The 27,525-nt window shown below is 48.3% G+C and overlaps 2 protein-coding genes across 2 annotated transcripts in view; both read left to right on the forward strand.

Annotated features, from left to right (window-relative positions):
• On the forward strand, nucleotides 1-4,958 carry BATF (basic leucine zipper ATF-like transcription factor; the record flags this gene model as incomplete). The annotated part of the gene is made up of 3 exons (XM_079537334.1): nucleotides 1-66; nucleotides 1,788-1,892; nucleotides 4,749-4,958. 3 exons carry the CDS (start codon nucleotides 1-3, stop codon nucleotides 4,956-4,958), a joined length of 381 nt encoding a protein of 126 aa, XP_079393460.1.
• Nucleotides 4,959-9,331: 4,373 nt separating this feature from the next.
• Nucleotides 9,332-27,525, forward strand: part of FLVCR2 (FLVCR choline and putative heme transporter 2) — a gene marked incomplete at both ends in the record, with an annotated part of 35,620 nt that continues 17,426 nt past the window's right edge. Inside the window, 6 exon segments of the mRNA XM_079537469.1 lie at nucleotides 9,332-9,488; nucleotides 13,170-13,316; nucleotides 13,319-13,429; nucleotides 13,432-14,126; nucleotides 24,932-25,073; nucleotides 26,284-26,424. Of these exon segments, the coding sequence (XP_079393595.1) occupies nucleotides 9,332-9,488; nucleotides 13,170-13,316; nucleotides 13,319-13,429; nucleotides 13,432-14,126; nucleotides 24,932-25,073; nucleotides 26,284-26,424 (1,393 nt within the window).

The raw sequence follows: 27,525 nt of genomic DNA on the forward strand, positions 1-27,525 counted from the left end.
ATGCCCCACAGCTCCGACAGCAGCGACTCCAGCATCTCCAGCCAGTCCCCTCCTCCTAGCAAGCAGGTAAATGGGGACCCTGCCCTGCCTCTCCCCAGCTCTCCTTCAGGTTGGCAGGAGGCTCTGAACGGCCATAAGGAAGCCTGGCATCCCTTGCTGTTGCCTGCATGACATGTTGTGGTGGGGCTTTCTAGGAACTGCTGTGGAGAGTGTGGGATGTGAGGCTGAGCTGGGAGCAGTGCCCACTGAAAGGGGTGTAGGGGAGAGGAAGGCCAAAAGAGCTGGGGCTGTACTGAGGACAAGGGGGGACCCCATGGCATGTTGGGCCCCCTGCTATCTGCCATGCAGGAGGCTGCATGCAGAGTCCAGTGTCACTGAGAGGATGCTCAGGGGAACCTGCCTGCTTCCTACTGCCTTGCAGAGCACTCATGGTCCGGGGAAACCCTGCTGCTTTGGGTCTGCTCTTCTTATTAATCTTCAGAAGGTTTTCATCTCAGTGATGCTAGGCTGAGGGAATTTTTGTTACTGCACAGAGTGCCTTAATGGTAGGTCTTTGGCTGTCAGAAACTAACGCAAGCCCAAGTTATTTCTATCTCCTTCATTATAGCTATCATTTGCCACCCGCCTGGTGCTGACAGCACCAGCATATACCTGAGACTTTGCTCAGAAATCTCCAGGATGACTAGAGCTGGTGATTTCAGGCTTGCAACCAGGGATGGGAGGCATCCTGCGGGAGAAGAGGATGAAGCACAGAGACTGCCAGGGGACTGGGCTTGGTGCAGTACTTGGGATCTACCACGTATGAAGTTGGTAGGGTAACGAAGGCAAGGATAAAACGGTTAAGTTCAAAGAAGAGAAAAGATCTTGGGCGGGGTGGAGGGGGGAGAGGATGTGGACAGACTGATGGGCTGGGAAGATAACTTTTGTGGCTGAGTTTCATAGTCCTGTGAGGGAGCAGTGGTGCGAATGTTAGAGAGTCCACAAAAGAGGCAGCACCATATGAAAACAGATGAAAGAATCTGTATGACAGTTTTAACTGTCAGAAGGCAGCAGCAGGACCAGATCTGAGCAGAGAAGGGCTGCTGCATGAAGCTCTTGACCTGGCACCACAGGATTGAGCTTCCCTCTGCCAAGGGCTCAGAAGCACCATGGGCAGCACTGTGGATTGTTGCTGCCAAGGGACTGCAGAAAGGCGCGAACACGGGGATGGGAGAGCTGGAACGAAGGAGATCTGAGGATAAGGCTAAAAGTCAGAGTCTGCCTAGTTAAGTATGCAGTGTCACAGTGAGCTGCACCATGCTATAAGGGTCTGCAACAATCCAAAACTGACAGAGAAGGGTGATGGGGAGAGGGTTTGGGACCTACAGGGATGGAAGGAGGAAAGCACAGGATGCGTCTCTGGAAAGACAATTTAGCCAAGGAGCTGGAATAACTGCAGTGCCATATCTTTCCAGAGAGGTGAAGGGAAAGGTTTTCTGAGCAAGGAGCTCAAATTCTCTCTTCTGGAGAGGTCCTTGCCCATGTTCCTCAAGTCATATCCTTGGCTGGTGTCTTGGCAAAGCAGTCATCCCCCAATTGTGCCAGGATGGTTAGGGGATCAGATCTGCCTCTCCTGGCATCTGAGATGTCAAAAGCATCACATGTCCCTGAGGCAGAACTTTGGATGCATTTCATAGCCTGTGCTTCAAGGCTGTTATCTGCTGTTGTCGCCTTTCCCATCTCCAGCCCAGCAGAAGCAGGGCGAAGGAGGGTTGCTGCAGTCCTTTCCATGCCTCATGTTTCCCTAGGACTCTTCTGATGACATGAGGAAAGTCCAGAGGAGGGAGAAGAACCGCATTGCTGCCCAGAAGAGCCGCCTGCGACAGACCCAGAAAGCAGATACACTGCACTTGGTGAGCACATCCAGCCTTCTCCATTCCCTGCATGGAGGGCTCGCAGTGGCGGAATAGGAGTGGAGGTACTTGATTGAGCCAGGACAGGAACAGTGGAGCCAAGGCAGGGTGTTGGAGGCAGTGCTAATGGCATGGGCAGCTTTCCTTTACTGAGATGCCCAGGGGCACTCCTCCTTCAGCAGGTCCAGAGTGAAATCCTCTGGTTCATCTACCAAATGTTACAGGTTTCCTCTCTAGGCTCAATCAAGATGACTCATTCTGTGTCACTGGTACCATGTCTGCCTTTCCCATGGGGTCATTGCTGCCAGGATTCATGTCTGGCAGGTCCTGTTGTTCCTACGCATCAGAAAGGGTGATGGCCACTGAAGCCTGTAGTTTAACATGCAGCTCAATATCAAGACTTTATCTCTCAGTTTGGCATGACCAATTTCCTCCCTTAACTTCTTCTGAATGCTTCAGGCAGAGGCTCTTTCAAAGCATAGCTTCATTAGGGTTGCACAGGAAAGCATGGGTTCACTAGGCTCCCAGGTTTGTGCTTCAAGTTGTTACTTACTTGTTTGGTGATGCAACAAGCACAGAAGCAAGCCTTTTTGAAATGCTGCGCAATGCAGGTGAAAAACTATTAATCATTTTCCAATATTTCAAAACATCCCTATGGCAGAGGATGCATCCCTTCTTATATCTGAACACCATACAGTACCTGGAGGCATTTCCTCTTGCACAGCATGGATTTTCCCTGCTTTGGTTTCACCCCTGTTGTTCCATTCTACCCTGTGGCACCACAGGCACTCTGCAGCTCCTCCCAGTGTGGTGAATCAGGAAGGTACATTTCAGGAGGGATGGCCATTTCTTGCTGTGTGCATTTGGTCAGGAGCATCTGAGCAGTGTTGGAACACAGGGGCAAGCACGCTTGCATTTTGCACTGATAAATGCAGTCCTCTGTGTTTTGGGCTGCTGGTGAGCAGGATGCAGTGCATGTGGCCTGCAGCATGAGGAGCCATCTTTGTCCCTGAAGTATGCTGTCCCTATGAAGTGCGATAGTCAAGTTCACGTTCAGAAAAACATCCTTCGACTTAGAAGTCTTCATATTTCCCCAAATCTTCATTTTTTGAAAGAATTGAGGTGTAGTTCCTGAGCCTTACCTCTCACATTTTGACCTCAGTCCGTGCTTGCAGCTGATTTTACAACAGAGATCTCACTCTTTCCTATGTGGCGGATGATAATGGTAGAAGTGACATGGCTCCAGGCTGTCTGCATTCATTAGTTCTGCCAGCAGCAACAGCTCTGGGAGCTGCATGTTCAAGGGGTGGAGACAGACACTTCTTTGGGCCTGGTGCTCTGTCCTAGGCAATCCTAGAGATGGATAGGGGCTCTCATCTTCCCTCAGGAAAATCCTGACTTGCACCAAGAATTGGGCTGCTCTTAGGGCAGACAACAGACAACTTTCTTAGCAGATAAATGTTCAAATGGCATCAGTAACAGAGACTCATTCCCCTCCCATGAGCTGGGATCTGGGACTGCTGCAGAAGCACGTGGAGGCAAATAGAGAGTGGATGGTGAATTTTTGCTAAGGCTTTTCCAGTTCATCCCTAATCCTCTCTGTCTCTGGTGGGCTCTGCATGAGGAATGGTGTCTCTACACAGTTCTGCCCAGAAAAGTTGGGGTTGAGGTGCTTTCAAGGAGCCAGCAGCTCCATCCGTCCCCAGGCATCCCAGCTCGTGTTGAGGGGAACGGGTCACAGTGAGGTTGGAGCTCCTGGCCACAAGGTGATTTCTGTCAGCTCACAGCCTGACGTCAGTGACAAAACACTTTGTCACATCCCAGAGATGATGCCCATTTTTAGTGCTGTAAGCGCTGGGTGTATTTACACTGCTGTGGAGAGCAGGCACCTCCAGCAGTCAGTGCAGTGGTGGAGGTCCGACAGGTTCACTTCTTCCGGATCTGGTGCAGCTCTCCTAGGTCCCATGTTGGCTGAATTCCCAGAGTGCTCCCTGCTTCCTTCTGTCTTGCTGCATGGCCACCAGTACCCGGGATGCCCCACTTGGAGCTGCCCACCTCTCCCTAGCAAAGGGTGTGCTTTGCTCCGGATCGCTGAGGCAAGGCTGAGCATAGCCCCTTTGTTGTTATTCTCATTAATATCGGTAATAATTCATCTCTGAGGCCCGGGTTTCTCTTTTCTTCTGACTCAAGCGTCTCTCCCCTCCTCCCCGCCGTGCCGCTGGTTTCCCCGGCTGCTAGCAGGAAGCAGTGAGTCTTTTCTTTCCAGGGCAATGACAGGTTTCCTGTGGCAGGTGGTTTTCTGGTTAAAGACGGCGGTTATTCGGCGCACCCTCCCCCCGGCCGCACGGCCCGGGAAGCGGCCAGCAGCGTGCATGTGCGTGAGAGGGAGCGAGAAAGCCTGGGCGGGCGCACTTCTCGTAAGCCCGGGCCGCCAGCATCGCACCCTCACCCAGCCTGCTGCAGGGGGGTGTTGCCCTGCTGCCGCTCGGTGCTGAATTTGCCGGAAACGTGTTGTTCTGGAAAGTGCTGGGCTGAGAGGTGCGAGCACCAGACCCCAGCTGTGCTCCTGGAGAGCACCGGCCGGGAGGGGCTGGGAGGTGACACTGAGGGACACAGTTTAGTGGGCACGGCGGGAGTGGTTTGAGGGTTGGACTAGCTGATCTTACAGGTCTTTTCCAACTTGTATGATTCTATGATCAGAAGGGGTCCCAGGGCGTGATGCTGCAGCATGCTGTAATGCAGGGCAGCTCCTACAGCCCCACTTGTAATCGCACCGCTCTCCCCTGCTCCCACCTCCCCCCAGCGTCCCCATTCACACCTGCAGCTGAGGAAGCCCCCGTGGTTTTGTCTCCCCAGGAGAGTGAGGACCTGGAGAGGCAGAATGCAGCCCTGCGCCGGGAGATTAAGCAGTTGACAGAGGAGATGAAGCACTTCACCTCGGTGCTGAGCTCCCACGAACCGCTCTGCTCCATCCTGGCATCGCCCCCACCCCCGCCCCCGGAGGTGCTTTACGCTGCGCATTCCTTCCACCAGCCCCACATCAGTTCCCCACGCTTCCAGCACTGAGCCCGCTTGGGTTGGCCAAGAACCAATTTGTGGGGCTCATTTTTCCATCTGGAGAGGGGCGAATGGACAGACACCCCTTCTCAAAGTGTGTACTCTGAGTGACTTTGTCCAAGACTTCTTCCCTGTGCAGAAATGGCAGAGCCACCAGCAGGCATCTTCAGGCGGTTTCCAGCTTGGATCCTGGAAAGAGGAGAATTCAGCATCAGCTGTTCCCTGGTTCTTGCCTGGGGACATCACAGGCTGCCCTTGTACTAGTGGCTGGCTGCAGCGTGCGGCATCAGGAGCTCCAGGCACAGGAATGAGAGCAGGGGTGGAGGGGGAGGTTGGGGGACACAGAGTACCAGGGTGAAACTGGTTTATTTTTGTAAAATAAAGAATGAAAATGCTTCATGCTTTGTTTTTTGAGATAGGGTCAGCCATCAGCCACTCTGAAGGTCCTGCATGACGCAGGGAAGCTGGAGTGGCAGTGGGGGAAAACTCATGTCATTCGCTTCATTGCTAGAGCAATGCTCTGTGGAGGCAGGTTCTGGGAGGAGATGGGCTGTTCCCGGTAGGGCTGGACTCGGCTAATGCATTGGGCATGCTCTGCAGAGCAGTATGGTCCTGCTGGGGATGCTGAGTGGAAGCGTCAGTGGTGGTACAGGCGGACTCTGCACCCCAGGATCCCCAGCCTGGCTATCAGCACAAGCACAGGGCCGAAGTCCACTGCTAGTGCAGGTCCTGATGCTAATGCTGGCTCACAACTGTTGCCCTCCCTGAGAAACACTAGCTGCTGTTTTTTCAGCATAGGGTGTCACAAGCAGTGTTGCTGATGTAAGCTTCACGTCATCCCTTTAGACTATGGCCAGAGCTGCTGCTCCCTGCACAAGCCTTGCCTGGAGCTACCCAGGCTACATTTCACAGGGATTTGGCCCTTTAGACTGACCACGCAGCAACAACTTGAGCTCTTCAAGAGCTCAGGTTTGCAAGGCTCAGTTTCTGCTCCTCCAGCATCTGTAGGTTTGACCCTAGGCTTTTCACTTGCTGTTTCTTAGGGCTCTGATGCCCTTGTGCTCACTGGGTTATGCTGGGTCGGAAGATGGAGAATGCAACAGCCTTGGCAAAGTTTGCACTGACTTACAGCAGTATCACCACCAATAACAAGAAAGCACCATCTGTCCCAGCCTGATGCATGTGTGCCATACAGCTATAAGGGCAACATTTTTGTTGCAGAGGTGTCAAGGCCTGAGATCTTGCAGACTGGGTGGGGTTCTGCGAGATGCCCACAGCATTGCTAGACTACTGGTAACGTCTCCGATTTATTACTGCGACTCAGAATGAAAATAAGTGGTAAGTACTGAGACTGGGAGACGGGTATGCAACAACATCCTCTCAGGAACATAAACAGTAGTCCTGGCAGCACCAGCCAGGGTGCCCCACCTCCACAGGGCTGTACACTGGGCGCCCTTCAAGCAGTGCTGCCCTCACCCAGCATTGGCCCAACACCAGACATGGATGCTATAGGAAGCATCTCCCAATTTGACTTGTCTTTGCCCCAGTCCTGCCCTCAAAAACCTGATCACAAAAGATGCTTTTCATGTTTGAGTGGGTTCTGACTTCTCCATTGCTTCTGGTTATTTTTGGGTGTCTAAGATGCTGTCTTTTGTTATGAAAAATGGTTCCCTGAGAGACAGATATCCAACCCAAACAGCCTGGGCGTGAGCAGGGTGCTACTGCTCCTGGTGCACAGGCAGACACGGGATCGGCTGGGCCTGGTTCTACCTGGCCAACCTGTGGCCATATCACAATGCCCTTCTGCTGCAGGATGCAAGCCTTTGCTGAAGAGCTCTTTCAAATCAGCAATGAGGGCTCCCAGAAGCAGTGAAACTCTTTGAGTGGAGGAATTCCAGGCGAAAAGGTTACTCTTCCTTGCAAGCAAAGAATGAGGAAATGCTGCGTTTGTGCTGGCCTCTGCTGGGCAAAGGCTGAGCTCTGCTGGCTCTGAAACCTTTCTGATCAGCTCTGATATTGCACAGCTGGCTCCAGGTTCAGAAAGGATGCTTCCCAAGAGAGCATCTCTAGAGATGCTGGGGCTCTGCTTTGGGCAGCTGCTGGGCACGGCCAGCAGAAAGCTTAATGTGTGAGGGCTGAGGGCGATGAGGGCAGGGGGAAGGTGGCACCAGGTGACAGCTGCTGCGGATGATGCTCTTCTAGCCCTAGTGACAGCTGTCTCCAAATAGATGTCTTTGCAACAAGACAGAATGGAGGTATGTGGTAAATGCTGATGTGATCAGAGGTGGAGAGAGGAGCGAGGGAACAAGAGGTTCATGCTGTCCTTTGTGTCCTTTACTGATCCTAGCACTTCTTATGGATCAAGGCACTCATGCAACTCTGCAGAAGGACAGCAAGTCACAGACTATGGAGGTGCAGCAATTTCCTTCATTTACGTCCCCTCAAAAAGCACAGACTCAGCACTGTACAAGCACTCAGTCTCAGCATTTCAGGGCTGCTTCTGTGGTTAGATAAATAAAAACACGACACCCAGTGCTGACGTAAGCTGCATGTATCTCGCAGATGGGAAGCCCAAGGCAATCTTTTATGCCTGGCATTCCCTTCCTGCTCCATCTTCCTCAGCTGGGCTGCAGGTTCCCAACATGTAAGTGTTGAGGTGAGGAGGAACAGAGCCAGCCCAAGGTAGGTGCATCCATCCTGTTGCACCAGACTACTCTGTTCCCAGCTGCAGTCACTGCGATGTTCTCCCTCAGATCTGATTCTCTCAGGGGGGGCAGAAGGCGTGATACCCAAGTCCCCTTTGCAAGGAGTCAGAAGAGAAGGAGGGGCACATGCTTTCAGTTTGGCGAAGGATAGGTTCAGCAGCTGTGTTGCCCACTTTGCAGTGACTCCAGAGTATTTACAAGCTGCTTTTGAAAAGCCTCTCTCCAAAGTACTGGTGCTGCCAGCCTGCATCGGCAGGAGGAACATCTGCATACTGAACCTGCAACAGCCCATGGAAGCAATGTTTTCCAAAGCAGCACTTGTCACACAGGGTGCAGAATGGATGCTAGTGCTTCAGTACACAGAGATCAAAGAAGATCAGGAATCACTTGAGAGACAAAGTATTTTTATGAATCAAGAACTGTGGAGAAGAGAAAAAGCAAAGTGTAGAGTGAAATGGTGAGACTTTTTCCTAGAAAACAGCACAGTGCCAGCATGCCCCACGTCCCTGCTCTGCCATGTGTTGCCACTTTATTTATTAATGCTTTAGAGGAGATCTGAGCACTGATGCAGCAACATTTGTACATGTAAGGTTGTTCAGGTTAACGAGATACCTACCAAACTGTAGGGAATTCATAGACCCAACTTAGGACTCCTAAGACCCAGCCAAGTTTTCTCTCCCCACAACAGTGATGGTCTGGGACCCCTGCTCATGTCCTTATCCTTTCTCTTTTTTGCTGAAGTGGAGGAGGAAGAGCATGCCTGAGTTTGGCACTGAGCCATACACGCTTCCAGCACTCTTCAATTATCAACTAACTAATGCAGTTGTAAGCATTAGGAAATGAAAATCTTTTTTTCTGTCATTGGTGTGACTCACTGCGATGAGGCTGGAGGATGCTGAGTAAGAAGGGCTCCTATACTTTGAGCATTTAGTATTTGGGGTTAATCTGTGAGCCTGATCTGGACTGGGAATGTAAATCTAGACTGTGGCCGAGTTTTGAGTCTTGCTGTCTCTTTTTTCTTTTATTCCGCACAGGATGAAGTGAAGCTCAGGCTTCATGTGCATGCCTGGTGTACAGCAGAAGAGACAGGCAGTGACTCCAGTGACAGAGCCACAGAGGTTCTGCCCGGCTGTCCTCACAGCTACGTCTGTCCCCGCAGCCTTTCGCAAACAGAGGTTGAGAGATGGGCTTAGAAGCTAAAGCAGTGCAGCATGCTAACCACAGCTCTTGGATTAGAGCCGGTTCTCATCCATCCAGATCAGAGAGCGGGCGGAGAAAGCTGACAGCTGTTGCAGAAGGCTGTGCAGAGGTACCATGACACACTGTGTCCCAAGGTGTGAGCTAAGCAGCAGTCAGCATATCGAGGAACCAGAGCTTTTTGAGGCTTTAAGTTATTCCCTGAACAGCTTTGGTCATTCTGAGGTCTGCACTCCACTCTGAATGAGGTACTAGATTGCGCAGCCAAGCTGTTGCGCTTTATGTAGAGAAAAATTTTGCAGTTTTGAATGCTGCAGGGCCTGCATGCTGCAGTTTTATAAATGTAGCTATCCATCGCCGTGTCCCCAGATCTATACATACGAAATGTAACAGGAAAGATTCATAAGGGTTTAGGGAATCAAAATAATTAACGGCGTTTATGAACTGCACCCGGAGCCCTGCTTTCAGGAGGCTGCCGGGATGCAGGCAGCTGCAGGTGCCAGCAGAGGGCTCGCAGCCTGCCCTGCTCCATCGGGGAACAAGGCTGCCTTTGTCCCGCACGGCCACCTCGGCATCCCGCTGAGCACCCCGCGCTGCCAGCTGTCCTGTGCCGCAGCGCTGGGACACCGTGGCGCGTGTGAGAGTTGCCGCTTGCTCTGCTGATACAAGTGGCTGCTTGCTGAAGATTACCACTAAAGCACTGGGCGTGGAACCCAGCGCAAAACGCCATCCCTCGGTGTGCTGCTCTGGAAGGGATTTGCTGCAAGGTGTTGGTGAATCCATACTCTGTCTGCCATTTCCAGGCTGAAATGACTTCAAAGGTATTCCTTAGCCACTGCCATCAGCCCAAACTGATGTGCCACCCAGCTTTCTTTCCTTTCTTCTGAGAAGCTTAACTTACCTGTAACAACAGCAATCTTGTAATCTTCCCCTCTGTGAAAGGCAGTGTGAGATAGTCTGGGAAATCTTCTGGTATCATTTCTAGACTGTAATCCCATCAGTCAGAGTGCAATAAAGCCTCCTAAGAACTGTGCTAGTAAGATCTTTTAAGTGCAATGATAAGATTTAAGAGGGAAAAACCTTGCTGGGAGTTTGAGAGCAATAGACATCCTACATGAATGTGCTTCCTATATAAAATGAGCCTGAGCTTCTTGTGAAGTCTCTGCAGGAAATCCCAGCTGGGAGATCCAGTGGATCTTGGGGATTGGAACTAGATAATTTTAAGGTCCCTTCCAACCTAACCCATTCTATGATTTTGTCCCTAAGCACTCACTTTTCCCCTCGCCAGCCTTCACCTTTCGTCCACCTCCTCTCTGGGCCTCTGATTCAATGCAGAAGGGAAAAAGCATCAAGGAATTACTCTTCAGACGGATTATCACTGCCACCATCATCCCTAGAGTTACATTTATTGAGAAAACTAGCTTGTTCCAAAGCATTTTCTTTGGTCCTTACAGAATGCAAGCTTCACATACTCACTAGTCAGCAAGGCAGAGTATATTCTAAGCATGTCAGAAGATCTTTCTTTGAGGTCAGAAGAGAACCTAGAGATGCCAGGCTCTATCCAATGGCCTGCATTGTTACCTTTAATTTGGACCTGACTGCCTTTGGCTTAGTGTCTTCCAACCTTCACAGATATTTTTGGCTACAGAATATTGCAACCTCTCTTAATACTTGTGTCAACTTCCCTGCGTAGGAGATTTCCCTCTAAATCCATTTCCCTTTCAAATCCTCTCCAAGGGGTTGTCCTGAAATATAAATAATTTTTCATGGCTAAGAAGTTTTTACATAAAGATGCTGTGATTAGGGAAATCCAAAGGCAGCTGCTGTGCTGCTTCAAGAAGAAAAGGAGGTTTATCTGAGTAGAAACAGATGCAGAAGTGAAGAGGGGAAGAAATGCAAAGCACAGGAGTTTTATTTTTGTCCAGAAATTGGCTAATGATATAAAGGGGTGATTGAAGAGTTCACAGAACCAGAAACAAAACCAAGCAGCCCTGACAACAGAGGAGAGGAGTTCTGGGAAATGTGAGCCTGTACTGATGAGAAATATGAACTAAATCATTTGTGGGGGATTCAGGGCTGCCTGACTTGACAGACCCCAGTAACCAGAGTCTGATTGCTGCCTTCATTTTTCTGCTTTCAGCTGTTATTTTCATTACCGTCTGTGTTTCCGTCATTCTTAATTTACTGTTTGGCTCTTCTGATGGGACAAAGACAGTGCTTTGCTGTGAGTAAGAGGCTCCCTGGTTGGCAAGCTCGTCTCCGAATGTTCTGTTGGTGATGGATTGGTGAAACTGAGCAGTTCAGGGAGAAAATCTGGAGCTGGAAGTGGGACTAGAAGGGAACTGGAGATGACAGAATGTTTCTGACTGTGCTTTGGAATAGGGTTGGCAGGAGGAAGAGGACCAAAGTTATTTCTTATTCCCTTCATATATCTACAGATTTTTCTGCTTGTGCCCTTTTTCTTCTTTAGCCATGTGAAGGAATATGCCTGTCCTCAGTGTATTCCTAATGTATGACAGTGTCTCTGCTCATTTTTCTCATTACACTCTTTCCACTTTTTCCCTCTCATTTCTGTGACCCAAGCCTGAAAACAATGTTCAACCCCAGATGGTCACTGATTTCTTCCTTTCTGCTGCCAAGAGCTCTTTGTCTGCAGCAGATTTTCATACGGGACATCACTCCAATATTCTGGATTTATCCTGGTTTACACATGAATCATGAGCACAGTTACGGCAGCTAAAGCTACAGTCCTAAAGTTGTGTGACCTAAATAAAAAATGTAGGTGACATTTAAATTAGTCTTGAGCAACACAAAAATAATGTCTCACCATCTGCAAATCTTGCTCCTCCCTCTGCTTTCAGGATTATTAACAAATGACACTCCTCTGAGCAAACCCAGTATGTCGTGCTAAAAATTGTCCATTTATTTCTGTTCTTGATCTTTTTTTATTCCCCCCCATAATTCTTTAACTGACGTGAACCATGACATCTGGGTAACTTTGATTCCTTTGCAGTATTATTGGGAATCTTGTAGAGATTGGATGAACATAAAGGTTAATTTTCTATACTATTTTACTGTTGTATCCTAAGAGTTCTCAGACTAAGGAGCTATTGGGCCACAGCAGTCCTCTTCCTCTTCCTCTTCCATTTCAATTCTGTGCTCTCTGCACCACCATCCCTCATTGCACTCCTGACAAATTTAAGTTATACACATTTATTAGAACAAATTTATCTGTCATTTCTTCTGTCTTAGGTCAGATCCTGGTGTGACTTTGGAAGTTTAACCTAACAATAAATGGGTCTAAAAGGATTAGTGATCCACAAAGTAAATACAAGCCAAAGAAACATCACCTTCTCACCCGTGACCTAAACCTTTGTTTCAGGAATACAATGTCCGAAGGACATCACTCACATTTTTTCAAGTGAAATTGGAGCTGCTTGTTTAATGCTGGGGAGTTGAACATTAGCACGTGACCAAGTCCACATTTGTAAAGCTTATGCTGAGTAACGTTCATATGATTCAGATAACACAGTATTAACTCAATGAACTATAGATCATAAGTGATCTGTGGGCAGCAATCTGCCCGAGTGACAAGCTGCTGAAGTAACTAGAAAACACGGGCTGACTCACCGAGTGCCTGGTGAGGATGAAAACAAACACCACTTTGGGCTGTTTTGCTTCATTCCAGTTGGCACGTTTCAATTCTGACCTCACTGCATGTTTTCATTTCATAGCGTGCCACATCATGAAAACATGCAGAAAGCCACCCCAAGAGACAAATAAAAGTGCTTCATCCCCCAAGTGCCCCACAAGGAGCAACCAAAGGAACTGGGACCGGCTAGTTTGGGAAAGAGCAGGCTGAGGGGAGACATTATTGCTCTCTTCACATATCTGAAAGGTGATTACAGTGAGAGCAGAGCTGGTCTCTTCTCACTGGTGACAGGTGGCAGGATGAGGAGAAACTGCCTCAAGTTGGGCCAGGGGAGGTTTAGGTTGGATATCAGGAAACACTTACTTACAGAAGGGGTGGTTAAGCGCTGGAACAGGCTCCCAAGGGAGTGGTTCAGTCACCATCTGTGCATGTGTTTAAAATGTGGTGCTCAGGGACATGATTTGGCGGAGGGCTGTGTTAGAGTTGGGGTAGTATGGTTAGGTTGTGATTGGACACTGTGATCTTTAAGGTCTTTTCCAAGCCGAGCAATTCTACGATTCTGTGGTTCCGTCCCTTCACAATTCCTGCTTATCTGTGCCCACCGAGGTCTCTCTGGCACCAGGCCCTAAGGCACACCCCACGACCTTCTTCCTGTGCCGGGGTCAGCCTGCTTTACGCGGGATTTGCCCCCAAAAGAGCATCCGCGCTGTCGCGCAGGGCCGTCCGGCCCCTCGAGGTCTTCGCCTCGCACGGGCACCTCAACTTTCGGACGGGATCTGCCAGCACAGACGGCAACGCGGAGCGCTCACGCACGCTGTCCCGTTGGGGCTGCCTGCCGTTGGCGCACGGCCGCGGAAGGCGTCCCGCACGACCGCCGCCGACGCACCGCTACCAGCCAGCGCCCTCGGCCTCCGCGCCGCTTCCCCTAGCCAGGGCCGCCCTGCTGAGGGGCGGCGCGCTGGGCGGTGGAGGGGAGGGCCGGGCCGGGCCGGGCCGGGCCGAGGGGCGGCGGTAGCCAGTCAGCGCAGCGGGGGCGGTAGGGCGGGGTTTCCCGGCCAGGTGCTCGGCCGCTGGACCGGGGGTGGCGGCGGCACGGCGGGAAGCGGGGCTGGCATGGGGCGGCAGGAGGGCGGCGGGGTGGCGAAGCCTCGCGGGGACGGGTGCGGGGCGGAGGTTGCCGCCGAGGTGCGGTTGTCCCGGCGGCGCTGGGTCGTGGTGCTGCTCTTCAGCAGCTACTCCCTGTGCAACGCCTTCCAGTGGATACAGTACGGCAGCATCAACAACGTCTTCGTGCACTTCTATGGCGTGAGCACCTTTGCCATCGACTGGCTGTCCATGAGCTACATGCTCACCTACATCCCGCTGCTCTTCCCCGTGGCCTGGCTGCTGGACAAGAAGGGGCTGCGCCTCATCGCCCTGCTGGGCTCGGCCCTCAACGCGCTGGGCGCCTGGGTGAAGCTGGGCAGCCTGCGGCCGCAACTCTTCGCTGTCACCGTGCTGGGGCAGGTTGTCTGCTCCCTGGCGCAGGTCTTTATCTTGGGCATGCCCTCGCGCATCGCCTCCGTCTGGTTCAGCTCCCGCGAGGTGTCCACAGCCTGCTCCATTGCCGTCTTCGGGAACCAGGTAACTGGTGGCTGCCATCTGGAGGGGACGGCGGGTCACGTGCCTGGCCGCGGGGACCTGGGGTGCTAAGGGGAGGGGATATGTAGGGCCTGCGTGTCCTTCCTCAAGGAGAGAGGAGCCAGGTAAGAGCCACCCATGTGGGAGGGGGTCCGACTTTTCACACTAACAGATGGTGACTGGACGAAGAGTAATGGCTTTAAAATGGGAGATTAGCTTAGATGTTGGGCTGCAATTTTTTACTCAGAAGGCGATAGGCCCTGGCATGGGCTGCCCAGAGAAGCTGTGGTGCTCCATCCCCGGAGGTGCTGAAGGCCAGGTTGGACGGGGCCCTAGGCAGCCTGAGCTGATGAGGGGCAGCCCTGCACACAAGGCAGCTTGGGACTGGATGGGCTTTGAGGTCCCTCCAATCCAAGCCTTTCTGTGGTTCCATAAACTGTGGCTGTGTTAGGATTTTGTGCAGCAGTGTCCCTCTCCTCCTGGTTACTGGATGGGATGAAGGAGGTGATCTGTGCTTATGGCTGGGCCCTAAGGAAAAGGTCTGTAACAAACTATCTGATTCTAAAAAGTAAGGCACAGGATTTCCACAAACAGTTGCTTTGAGGAGGAGCAAACTTTCCTCCAGGTCAGGAGGAGGTAAGGTCCCCCAGCTCCCCTCTCTGAGGATGGGTCAGGGAGGCCAGTGACCCACACTGGCTCAAGCTGTTCCATGTTTTTCTCAGTGTCAGCTGACGCTCAGATGCGGTAATTTTTTCAGTTTTGAAAGGATTAGTGAAATGACATGCTGACCCTTGCACTGGAACGCCCACTGATTCCTGCTGCATGAGGCAGGTGGGCTGATACTGATGTAGTGTGGCACGAGGGAAGTGGCTCCAGCTCTGTCATGTTGACACAAGGAAGAGGAAGAACAGTCTGACATTCGCTGCGTGGCTGGACCTGTTCCCCTATCTTCAAAATGCAGTACTCCTCTCTGCGTGACTGCCTTCAGCTGACTGGCTCAAGCTGTGGGTGGGCACTGCTCTGATTGGAATTGCTTTCTCTGTTCAGGCGGTTTCTAAAGCATGGTTGTTCCTACTGCGTGCACAATTATCAGTGAGATCTGAGGTCTCCTTTCCACAAACTCCTGGGTTTCTACACAGGCTGAGATAACGCTGTGGCGAAGAGCTAATGCTGGGGGGTGACAAACTGAAGTTTGTGCAGCAGCATTAGGCAGACTGACTTGCAGCTTTAGGAAAGAGAAAGCACACTTTCTCTGAGTGGATCTAAGCTTTTCTGTTCACGCTCATCAGTCTTGTGGGCTCCTTTTTTGTGTTTTAAATGAATCTTCAGAGTTGAAGGCACCTAAATTGGCATAAATATTTCTGATTTAAGAGTAAATAAGTAACTGAACATTTTGCTGTCAGACTTTTATTCAGGTGGAATTACTCAACAGTTTGCACAAGAAATCCAAACAATGTGGCATTCAGCATGTGCTATATGTGTATGTGGAGTCCACATTGTCCTAAAAGCAGCACATTAGTCTGGTGGTTGTGAAAGGCAAACTTTGGCTGGACGCTTTGGTCTTCCTTTGGGGGTTGACCTGACATCAGTGAGACCGCAGGCCAGTAATTAGCTCTTGCTTGTAAACCCAGGCTTTCCATTTAGAGAATCAGAGGAACAAGAAAGGGCAATGACTAAAGGCAAGGCATACTCCATAGGGAGCACCTATTCATTTCATTCCCTCAAAGCAAAGATCCAATGAATGAAAAGTGGCTATTTTGTTAGGTGGTGATGTTGGATGGGGGAAGAAATACAGGCTTTCTTTTTCCTTAATCTGCTATTAGAGTGTGTTTTAGGGAGTGCCAGTGAAGGGCATAATATGGTGGGTTCATAATTGCAGTATGGCAGATGATTCCCTATGCTCTTTTGAGACGCTGGTTTTTGCAGGGCATGCTTGCTGGAGCAGGCAGCAGGCCTTGACCCTTCCCTTCAAATACTTGCTTTGTTGTCTTTTGGGGATGAGGCATGGTACTGTGGCATGATGGCACAAATCCCCACCACAGTGGGGATGTTTAAGCAATGAGTTGAATTCCTGTGGCTTTTTAAGGTGTATCAGCTGGAGCCAGCTGGGCAGATACTGAAATTCCTCAGCTCTTTGTGTCAATTCGCATGGCATGCGCTGGACTACTGTGCTTGTGCTGTGCTTGCTTGGGCCTGTTGGCTGTAGGAATGTTTCAAACTCATTGCCCTATCTCCCTGATGAGCAATGGGCATCAGCAGCTCGTAAAAATTTTTCTATTGCTCTGCTACCGCTGCTGATACTTTTTTTTTTTTTTTTAATTGAAATAAATCATCTTCCTAGCTCTTGCCATTCTGTCTAACGGTAGCATGCAGCTGTTGGATTTGGGGTAAGGGTTGGATGATTTTTTTTGCTGTAATTTTGACTCTTCATTTTTCTAGCAGGAGTTGATAAAAGCTGGTGATGAGCTGGGAATAAAGAAACCTTCTGTTTCACGTTCATCTCTGCCTGTGGGAAAAATGATGCAGCAGCGTCTTCTGGTGGGGTCTGACCTTGTACAGATGCTTCTGTGACTTAAGTGATTTAGGACTTCTGTAAAGAAAACATCCTGAGGCAGAATTTGCAGATGCTACATGTGTAATGCATCTTTGGGCAAGTCATTCACAGCTTCTCAGCCCTGAATGCACCTTTGCCATGTTTAGTGGAGAAGAAATGCACTGCAGCCAAACAACAGCAGATAAGAGACTAGCATTCTCTTATCTCTTGTCTAGCAGTGATGAGGTGAGGCCTTTTAATTTGTGCAAAATGCATGATAAGGCATGAATGAAATTCAAGGAGGTGCTCTTTCTTGGCAGGTCCTTTCCTCTTGTTTTGAAATGGGAGGAAGAATCTTCAGGGGTTGGGCTGCGGTGGGCTTCTGTGAATAATCAGGTCTGCAACATCTGAATAGCCATTCCTTTTTTTTGGGTCTGCATTGCCCTGTGTGCTGAGTATGTGCGCATGTTTGCCTCACTGCTAATCCTCTTTTGTACTGTTTGCCCTTCAGGTAAGGCAGCATCAGAAATTCCAGGAAGCCTTGTGAGAATGGAGCACATCTGGTGGGATTTCTTTCTTCAAGCAGACTTCTAGATCTCTTTGGTTCTTCCCTGCCTGCTGGGGAGCTTCCCATCTCTTCAGATCTAGATCTGATTCTTGTTAGAAATAGAACCAAGTGGTGATCTAGTTGCATTTTCTGGGATTTTAGCCATTAGCGTAAAGAAGATTTTACCAAGGAGCTAAGAAGAGCTGGTAGCAGCAGCAGTTAGAGGTGGCATTTTTTGGTCTTGGCTCCTTTCTCTTCCAGCAGAGATGACAGGGTGCGTGAGGACACTCAGATGACAAGGAGTGCTGTGTGGCCGGCTCTCTGAGATCCTGGCTGTGGCTCTGTGTGGGAGGGTGTGCTGACCAAGTAGCGACGTGGCTTTCCCAGGAATGCTTAAGCTTCTATAAATGAGCACTGGAATCTGAAATGAACTTTTCCTACTCATTTAACCTGGTGCTCCCTTCCCAGCCAGGCACCAAAAGCAGCTCTCTCTTTTTCTTCACAGAAGCAGCTGGCTTTTGGGTTTTGCTCTGAGGAGGCTGGGAGTGAAATGAGTGACAGCAGTGTTTCTGCTGGGAGGGGCTGTCCTATGGCACCCTTAGCACTTGCCTCACAGGATCCTCAGAGACTGTCTCTGTTATGTGACTGTAATGTCCTTGACCCATGTATTATATTCTGATGGAGAATTCCAGCAGCTGCTGAGGTAGCTGTTGGAGCTGAAACCCCTCTTCTGCTTTACTGTTTCTTATCTGCTGCTGTTTTGCTGCATTGCATTTTTTTCCCCAATAAACTGGGCGAAGGTGCATTCAGGGCTGAGAAGCATGAGTGACTTGCCCAGAAGAAGCAGTTCTCATGATCTGGCATTGCATCATGTTAAACAGTCTGAGATGGTGACACAGAAGAAGTATGATGAGGAAGGGAGTTTGCTTTCAGAAGAGCTTTGGTTGTGCAAGTGCAGACTGAAGAAATACATTATCTCATATCAGTGGAAGTGTATATTTTAAAAATAAATAAATAAATAAAAAGGTTCAGCCTTATCTTATCTCTTCATGAGGCATGGATTACAGTTTTTCCTCTCACTGTGCGTCCTTTCTGCTTCTTAAAACACTGGAAAAAAGGTAACTAAACTGTGCTGCATTTAAGTACATTGACTTCCTGGCTCTTTGGATTTTAATGGGCCTTTAGGGATTTTAGTATTGCTGTCAGTGCTATGGAAGAAGCATATCTGGTTAGTAATGCAAATAAAAATATACTGCATAGGAACTAGCAGCTTCTGCTTTCCACAGCTCTTCAGCTGTGTATCTTCAGTTGGAGGCACCTGCAGTTGAAAAAGGAGGAAATGCTTCAGTGCGGAGCTGTGAAACACAGATGAGTGGTGAAAGGAGCTGTGGTGCACAGGGCTTTGGAATGCATGTGTGCCCTCTTCCATGGCATTCCCAGGGTGAGTGGTTCAGGTCTGATGCATTTCATTGCCTTGACAGAACTGCCTGAGAGGCACTGGAATGGGCTCGGTGTGTACTGAGCATAGAGGTTCAAAGTCCCTCAATCTTATATGTGTTAGAGCACTGCATGAAAAGGAGAGCCCTTCTGAAGGGGACAGATGTTGCTGCACTTGACTTGTGTGTTTTGTCTGCAAGCTTTTTGGAGAACAGTGTTTACATGGTAGGTTGTGGTGGCTGGCTGCGATATGGAGGTTTCCAGAACAGCAGCTGCAGTGCACAGGGTTGTCTGGAGACTTTTCACAAAGGATGTTTCCATCATGGTGATGTTGTTGGATCAATTCTAATCATTCAGGTGGAGAATCTCATTACATTTGTTTTAAGGTCTTGTTGTCTGAAGCCACGTGTAGCAGAATCAATAAATCTAAAAAGCACTTATGCTGTTTTTGTCTGGAGTGGAACATCTTGAAAATGTGATGCTCTCCGTGCTCAAAAGGCATCTGTTAGAAGTAAGTTGCTGGGAGCTGCAGGGCCGACTCGTTAAAATAATTAAAATGCCACTTGTTTCTTTCAAAGCATAATGGACCTTCTGGTTTTCTAGAGAATTCCTCATTGCCAGGTTCTTTGGTTGTTATGGCCACTGAAGATGAGAGGTAGTGCTGTTCATTGTAGGTGAATGGCTCCATACCAGCGCTGTCTCTCCCAGCAGTTACGCAGTTCTTTCCTGCTCTGCTGCTTTCTGGAGGCTCCATTAGGAATTTGCAGTGGGATGGCTGGGGGTGGCCTGGGGTTTGAATGGGACTGTGTGACTCCCAGAGGACTCTTGTGTGGGTAGTTTGGTGTGGGGCTGTTAGGAGGTAAGTCCTTTGCGTGGGTAATTCATGCTTTAGAACATTGAATTTGATAGGATTTAATAAGTATCTTTTCCAAGAGAGACCTACAGCCAGCATTTAGATTCCTGTTTCCTCATTCTCTGAGAAAGGTGCATGAGAACACGGGAGCACCTGGCTAGGGTAGGCAGCCCTCCCAACTCCAAAGTCTCCATTTAGAAACTTGCTGATTGAGTTGAAGTCATAGTATTTTGCCATAGTATCTGTCATAGTATCTGTTGTATTGGGTTTTATATGCATGCAGACTTCATTTTTTTTTGGTTGTTACAATTCTGCCACTTTGGCCAAACTGACAGCCTGCTGTCCCTGGAGTTCCCTGGGACTCCTGCCCACACAGGGCCTTTTAAAAATTTACATCATGTTTGCCTTCCCACATTCCTGATCAGTGTATTTAGTAACAGACTAGTTAACACTTTGGCACACTGTGTGCAAGTAGCGTGGGTTTTCTGTTGTTCTGTTCTTTCAAACTCTTGAATGAATCCTTTCTGGTCCTGACACATCGTAGAACATATTAATTGCAATAAACTGATTAAAATCTTCCATGATAAAACTTTATTTGCCGTATGAAGAGATTCCTTCGAGATGGAAACTCCCCATAAAAACCACATAGTGAATGCTGATGCAAGAGTTCATTTAGTTCTCCGTCTCATTTATCCTCCTTCCATAGTGATCATCTTTTGGCCTTGCAGCCTTTCTGGCAGGCTTCCTGATTGTGCTGTGTTTGAAGAGCTTTGACATAGTTGTCAGGCTGCTCCTCAGTCTTTTTTTGGCCTAATTATGGTTTTGCTTTAGTTTGGTCCAGCTTGATGTCTCCTCTTTTTCATGCTCAGAGAAATGAAATCCAGCTTTTGAGGGGTGTGCTGATTTATTGTATTTTTTTTCCTTCTTTGCTTTTATCCCCTTTTCTAAAATTTTGGATGATATTTCATACAGCTACTCTGAGCGCCCAAATGCAGTGTGTTTGTGCAGTCTTAATGCAAGCAATACGTTTCTTTGGATTTTTCCCTTCTGCTTCCCTTTAATGGTCTTTCCTTTTAGGCAGATCCCTCATGTGAGTTAAATATTGCCATAGTGGTTTGAAGAGATTTTTTGCTATTGTGATTTGTTTGTTTTATTCCTACTGCTGTAAGGAAGCTGAGTTTGAGTGCACTGCAGAACTATTCACTAATATTGGTTGTGGGGTGTGCTGCCCTAAATTAGGAGTTGTGTTGTGTCTTATGGGTTCTCCCTAGAAAAAAGTATTTATGGGCTCTGAAAATAAAGTCCTTTGCGTCAGCCCTGTTGTAACCCTTAGCCTGTAAGGACCACTGCCAAAATTTCTCACTGTTGTGGTTTTTTGTTTTGTTTTTTTGTTTTGCTTTGCTTTCTCCTTCTAAATGCTTTAATTGACCTTCTTGATGTGGTGGTCTCCTGTGCCTATGTTTCTGGTTGCTCTGCAATTTCATAGGGCTTTTATACTCTTGCTAAGCCTTAGGTTTCTTTAAGGTAGATACCCACTCCTCCATCAATCGTTCATTTATACTTTTTGTGCCGATACTGCACTGATGATCATCCTTCAGCAGACTGTTAGTATACAGACAGCTAAACTTAAATTAAAAATCCTGTTGTTCACTGTAAGGTATTTATACCATCTTACCAGCTACTTGCTGTCTGCTTTATCATCTGTTCTTGTGTACGGTTGGATCTTGAATCTGATGTCGCTGTTGCACTGCACCTTGACAAAATTCAGGTAGGAAATACATTCTTTCTACTTTATCAACTTTATCAGCTTTTAGAGAATAAATGATCTGAGCAGCATGCTCTGCTGTTGTTGACTCTCTGGGTGTTCTGTTCAAGAATTATCCCAAAGGCTTCTTAAGTGCCAGCAGCCTGGTTTCTGCAGGGAAATTCTTGGAGGTCAGGACATGATTGTGCATTTCAGATGTGGGGATGCTCTCATGTTGCAGATTGAGCAATGTGCTGAAAGCTAAATCCCTGCTGAAAGCTGAAGTGCATGCTGTGTAATACTTAGCATGTTGTGGGGAGCTTGCCTATATTGCAAAAGGTGATGTTTATATCCAGGGTCTGTGAGTATCCCTCAGTATGTCAAAGGGGCTTCATCATCATAGGATTAGTAATGTCAGTAGCCCTGAAATATAGAATGTGTTTCCTGTTGTTATGCTGGGATTTTTTTCCATCTACCACCAATTTTTCTCAGGTTTAATAAACTCCCGATGGAGAAAGTGTTACTTTTTTTTTAAGGGTAGGAGGGAGGATGAGCATCCTTTTGTGTTCAAGTCTTCTGAGAAGACAGCAGCGGTGACTGACACAGCTCTCTCTCAGACCTGTGGGAGTGTCAATGGCCATAGGACTCTCAGAAAAGGATTTCTGGACAATTTGCGAAATGGATTCTCAGCACCCTTTTCAGATAGGAAAGGCTAGACAAAAGAGTGAATCTGGACCGTTGTCCCAGAGAAGCCTTCCTATTTTCTGTGTGTGTTCTGCTGTGGTTCAGCAGCTCATGTGACGGCATGTGATTGCAGAGAGCAAGCCCAAGAGCAGCAAGCACAGGAATCCAGCCCTTTTCTTCCAGGAATGAAAGGGTGATGGGGCAAAGGAGCATGTTCCGGGAAGCAGTTTATAGACCTCTTTCAAAGGGTGAGGGGCCAACGTGGAACCTGGTGCATAAGAGCTAGGAGATCCCAGCTTTAGATGGAAAGGAACAGTGTTGAGTCTCGTCCTTGAAGCCTGAACTTCTAGGAGTGCTGAGAAGCAGTACTGGAGCCTGGTGTGGCTGTGTCCTGGCTCAGCAGGCATACTGGAGCGGCAGGACCATACTTCGGCCAAAATAAATGTGCTGCAGAGGTGAGCAGGCTTCTGCCCTGTAAATGGCTTTTTGGTTTGGTGTCCATCTTCATTGTTCTTCATTGTGCTTACTGAACCTCTGAGTGCTCTTGTTCCCAAAAGTGGCCTGGTGTGGCATGGCACATCCATAGCCTCTTGACTCTTCCCGCAAGGTCCTGTGATGTCCTTGGAGTGAACTCAGCACAGGTGTCTGTTGCTGATCCAGACCTATGCTATCATAGTGTCCCAGAGAGGTCACTATTTGACACAGGAGGAGTTTGTCCAGATGCAGTTGAAATTTACTTGTCTGTAAGTAAAATACGGTTTCTGAATCTAGCAGACAGCTCTGAGCCATGAGCAGTTTCCTTGCTTCAAAGATCCACCAGCTGGGTGGAGTAGAGGAGCTTGTGAAGAGCTTGCTACACCACACACTGACTTTCTTTACAACCAGCAGATGTAGCACCTGGAGTGTATTGTTCTGCAATCTTTATCCTGGCCAGTGAGTGGGTCTTCTAAATGAAGTCCCTCATTGTGTTTTGGTGTGGAGGTATGTCTGCAAAAGCATACAGAAGGTGTGAGGAGTTCTTGCAAGAAGGCAAGCCAGAAGGTGTTTCAGCTTGTCTGGGACACAGAGCTCCTGGGTTATTCTGCTTTGTATTCTGCCACGATTGTATGCAGTTAGTGGGCAACAGAGTGCTTGTGTTTCTTTGTCCTTGCTTTCTTTGCTTGTAGAATAAGGCTGACACTAATACACCCTTTCCAGGGACTGTGAAAATACTGAGCACTGAATCCTTCCATTCGGCAGTGCTGCTGTTCTGCTGCATAATCGTGGGGCAGCTGGTCATGATTTTGCTAATGGGTTCATATCTATCTGATGTTTCCATAATGAAATGGTACATGCAATGGGCTTAATTTGAATACATCCTTTATCTTCATGTTTTGCATACTCCTATCACCTTTCAGCATGAGAATGAGGGCAGTGGCTCTTTGAAAGGCTGTTGATAAAGCACGAGTAACCAGTGTGGGGAGGATTTTTTTTTTTTTAACATTTCTAGTCTGTCTCAGTTCGGTTAGCACTGTACCAGCACTGTGTGTAGTTTTCCAATGCCCAGCAAAGTGTCCAGCCTGCAAAAGAGATTGGAATTTTATGTTTGAAGCAGAGGTGAGAATGGATGCATGGCCACCTGCCATCTCTTTCTTGGGTGCCTTCTCAGTCCTTCCATCTATTTGAAGCTCTTGCGTGTGCCCTGTTACTGCTTGTAAATGTAGGCTCAAACCAGGAAAAAATAAATGAGGGTGTTGCTAAAAAGAAGATTGCTTTTGCTGTGGACAGGGCTGAATGTGCAGAATGTCTCTGAAAGCAAGCAAGAGCTGAGCTGATTTGTGACTCTTTTTTCTGATGTCTGAGAGGGGCAGAGGAGCAGGTAAATATACTCGTTGGGAACCAAATCCAACTGCAAAGTGAGATACAGGAGAGGGAACAAAAAGTGGCTTTGTTAGGCCTCCTCTTTAGAGCACTCAGAAATGTGATAAGTGCACTTCTACTTCAGCCTTTATGAAATGCATGCTCCCAAGCATAAAAGCAGCTGTTTGTTGCCTTTGTCCTCTGAGGGGTGGCACGGAAGGCCTGTGACATTTAGTCCTACCTCTCAACCTGGCAAAGCCTATGCTGCTGCAGCTCCTTGTTGCTTTCCTGGAGAAACAGCTACCCAGCAAAGAGCCCACATGTCCTCACAGAAGCTTGTGCTGTCCCTGCAGGAGCTCCTCAGCTGGACGTGTGGGCCTCTTGGCACAGTGGATGACAGACCTGCAGGGATTTCTTCTTGTTGCCCTTCAGGGCCAAGCAATTTAGCTGAGGCAGTTGCCAAGCCCCATCACACTAGAGCACTTAGGGAGTGTTGGTAGCATGTATCCTTTGCTTTCAGCTTTGATGTTTTTTCTAGGTTCCCTTGGTGCAGTGGGAAGGGTGTGAGAGGTATTTGGGTTGGTGGGTGCTCACTCAGAAATAACAAGACAGACTGATATCTCACTTATCAGGAGTGGACGGGATTTGACATTACATCAGCCCTTGCTCTGTGTCAGGCAAGAGGAAAAATAGGTTCAACTCATTGACCCAACAAAGAACTGGGGTGTTTTTTGGAAGTGTCATTTTCCACCTTTTTTAATGAGCCAAGTTAGATTACTGAGTGACTGGACTGGCACCAGAATAGATGCAAGATAAGGAATGGAATGTGTGTGTGGACAGGAGCATGTGTGGAGGAGCACAAAGAGAGCAAGAACTCCACTTTGTTGGAGGCTGGTATTAATTCTGTTCAATTATATTATAAAACCTTTCCTTGAACACTGTCATAGTTGTGAATCTGGGGGGAGACCTCTCGTGGCCTAGTTGTTGTGGGCAGCTGGTTTAGCTGTCAGTTATTAGGTGGTAAAGGAGATTTTCACTTTGGAGGTGAAACTAGAATAGGCCCAGTAGAGCTCTTACCAGGTGAGGGAGGATAGCATTTCTCATGAGCTTTGAGCTAGTGGCAGTGTTGTGGTTCCATGTCACCTCTGTATCCCTTCTCTCTCCTGCTCAGCTCGGCATTGCGCTTGGCTTTCTGATCCCTCCTGTGCTTGTTCCCAATGTGGAAGATGTGGAGAAGCTGGCTTACCACATAAGCATCATGTTCTTCATGACAGCTGGCGTGGCAACAGCCCTCTTCATCCTGGTCGTCATAGGTAAGGAGGTGGGAAGCGTGTGCATGACTCCAAGTGGAGATGAGGTCAGCCTGTGTGAGTGGAGATCATGTGGGGAAGTGTCCCTGCACACCGCTGCCTGTGTCGTGTAATACTAGATCTTCCTGCTTCAAGCCCAAAATGAATGGCCCTTGTAGAAAGGTTGGGAGGGGGGTTTGTGAGCAAACCTGCCAAACTGTTAATTTCATCTTTTGACTGTCTATGTTATAAAACCCTGGCATGAATGAGCCCTTCAAGTGCTGATCATAGAAATATTTCAGTGTTCGCAGTCTTGCCTACAAACAGGATGCTGGGCTTTGGGTCATGTCTTGGAGCTGATTACATCTTAAGGATAGGGAGAAGGAGGTAGGCTATGTGGCAAGAACATACTCTTCTCAGGAAGAAAAAAAAAAAGGGTTACCAGTTGGGAGTGGAGCAAAAAAAGTGCTAAGGGCAGTAGCAGGACACTAAAGATGCAATCCCCCCTGTTAAAGATCTGGCTTCCAGTTCACACATTTGCATGACACATTGGCATGCTCATTGGAGAGCAGAGCTTACCTGCTAAATATTTAAATTAGTATTTTTTAGAGATTCCTCTTGCCAGCTTGTTTATGTTGCCTGGTAAGTGAGTCAGGTGTAGATTTTTAATGATTCTGGGGTAGGGAATAGACAAGGTACCAAAATAGCTGTGTCTCCTAGTACAGCAGTGTATAACTGACAACCGGGATTCCTGAGCACTGCTTTAATGCTAATTAGAGTCAGTTTGTCCAGACTGAGAGGTGCCAGACTTGATGTAAAACCTAGCATGGGCTTCCTAAGCACTGGACACTGTGGGGCACCAGGCCACCTTTGCCAGATGGCTTTTCTCATTTCTCTTTCACATTTGTATGTCCATACAACGCTTTAGCAGCTGTCTCTCCACCTTCCTGCAGACCATGCTGTTAGTCCTGCCAACCCTTCTGCCAAATGCCTATACAACTTGCTTATTAAAGGCAAGGTGTTTCCCCAGTGATAGGAGTTGTTGCAGAGACACTCTCTTCTCCTGTTTCTGGATAAGTTTGTGTCACAGAGAATCAAAACTGAAGGATGCTGATGTGTTTTATACACCTAATTTTACTAGCCCCTGTGCTATCTCTTGAGTAGTTCCCTCCTCGTGTGCTCAGGCTCCCTAGTTGCCCTGTTGCAAACAGGTTTATTTTGTGTCTGGTTTCAGTCTTCAAAGAGAAGCCTCCATACCCTCCGAGCCGAGCTCAGGCCCTGATCCAGTCACAGCCAACAGAGGAATATTCTTATGTGCAGTCGATCCTCCGCCTGCTTCGCAATGCCAACTTTGTGCTGCTTATGGTCACTTATGGTAAGTGGCTATTCTTCTGTTCTGGTAGATATGCTTAGCTTCTCCCCCTCTCTCTGTGTTGTGCCAGGGCTGTAACTGGGCTGAGCAGGGTTAGGGGAACAGAAGGATAACTGTGCTGCCGCATATCAGGGGTCCCTCTAGCACCACAGTCTGTCCAGCAGTGGTTACAAGCAAATGGCTGGGGAAGAATAAAAGCAGCGCAAGCATGCACAGCACAGTACAACCTCACAGTACGACTTCTCTCTCAGCTTGTGACCGCTTTCTGTTCAGGGCATTTTCTTATCAAGTTCTGTTTTTTGTTGTTTTTTTTCTTTTTTTTTCTTTTCTAGTTCATTAGTAACTTGAACTAATCTAAGTGTTTACTTAAGAAACATGGAGCTGTGTTTGAGTGCAAGTCACTGCACTGAGTGCAAGTTATTTTCCAAGGAAAGTGTATGATTGCCAGGCTTCCCAGTGGAGGTGATGTGGAGCATGTAGGTGTTCAGATTGCTCCAGCTTTTTTGGCAATCCCTATAAAGCAAGTAGAAGGAAGGATTGGAGACTACGTTCTTTTTGCCATCTGTTCTTACATACTGAATTTGCTATTTCTCTTCAGCAGTCTTGCTGTAGTTCTCTGAGGGCAGTGTGATATGTTGAATCTGTTCCTGATGCTGAGATGTCCTATCCAGAAGTATTTTTCTCTTTAGTGGTGACACGGAAGGCCACTGCAGCCTGTGTCTGGCTGTATGATAGAGTTGTGGGCTTGTCTGCAGAGTGGTCTGTCCCCTCTTCCTACCTTGCTGTGGAAGGTTTTCAGGAGGAAAGATAACAAGTGTGTGAACTTCTGTGGTTCTGTGTTCAGCTGTGAACTTTGTGGGTGGAATGTCCAATTGGAAAGAGTATCATGATGGCTTTGTATTTTCTGAGGTTGCTAATGGTCTTTGGAGCTGTTGAAATCTCCTCTCCCTTCCAAGTGTGACAGTTAACTAGAAACACTCCTCAGACCACTGGTAGGCTCTGCTGGTTTACGTTGCTGTTGTGTTTTGTTTGTTTTTCTCTAGTACTTGGTGTCCTCTATGAAAGTGGAGATTGAAAAAAGCTGTCGAGAAACAGACTGAGGCA

Source organism: Tetrao urogallus (assembly GCF_951394365.1).
Source record: "Tetrao urogallus genome assembly, chromosome: 6".
Lineage (NCBI taxonomy): Eukaryota > Metazoa > Chordata > Aves > Galliformes > Phasianidae > Tetrao > Tetrao urogallus.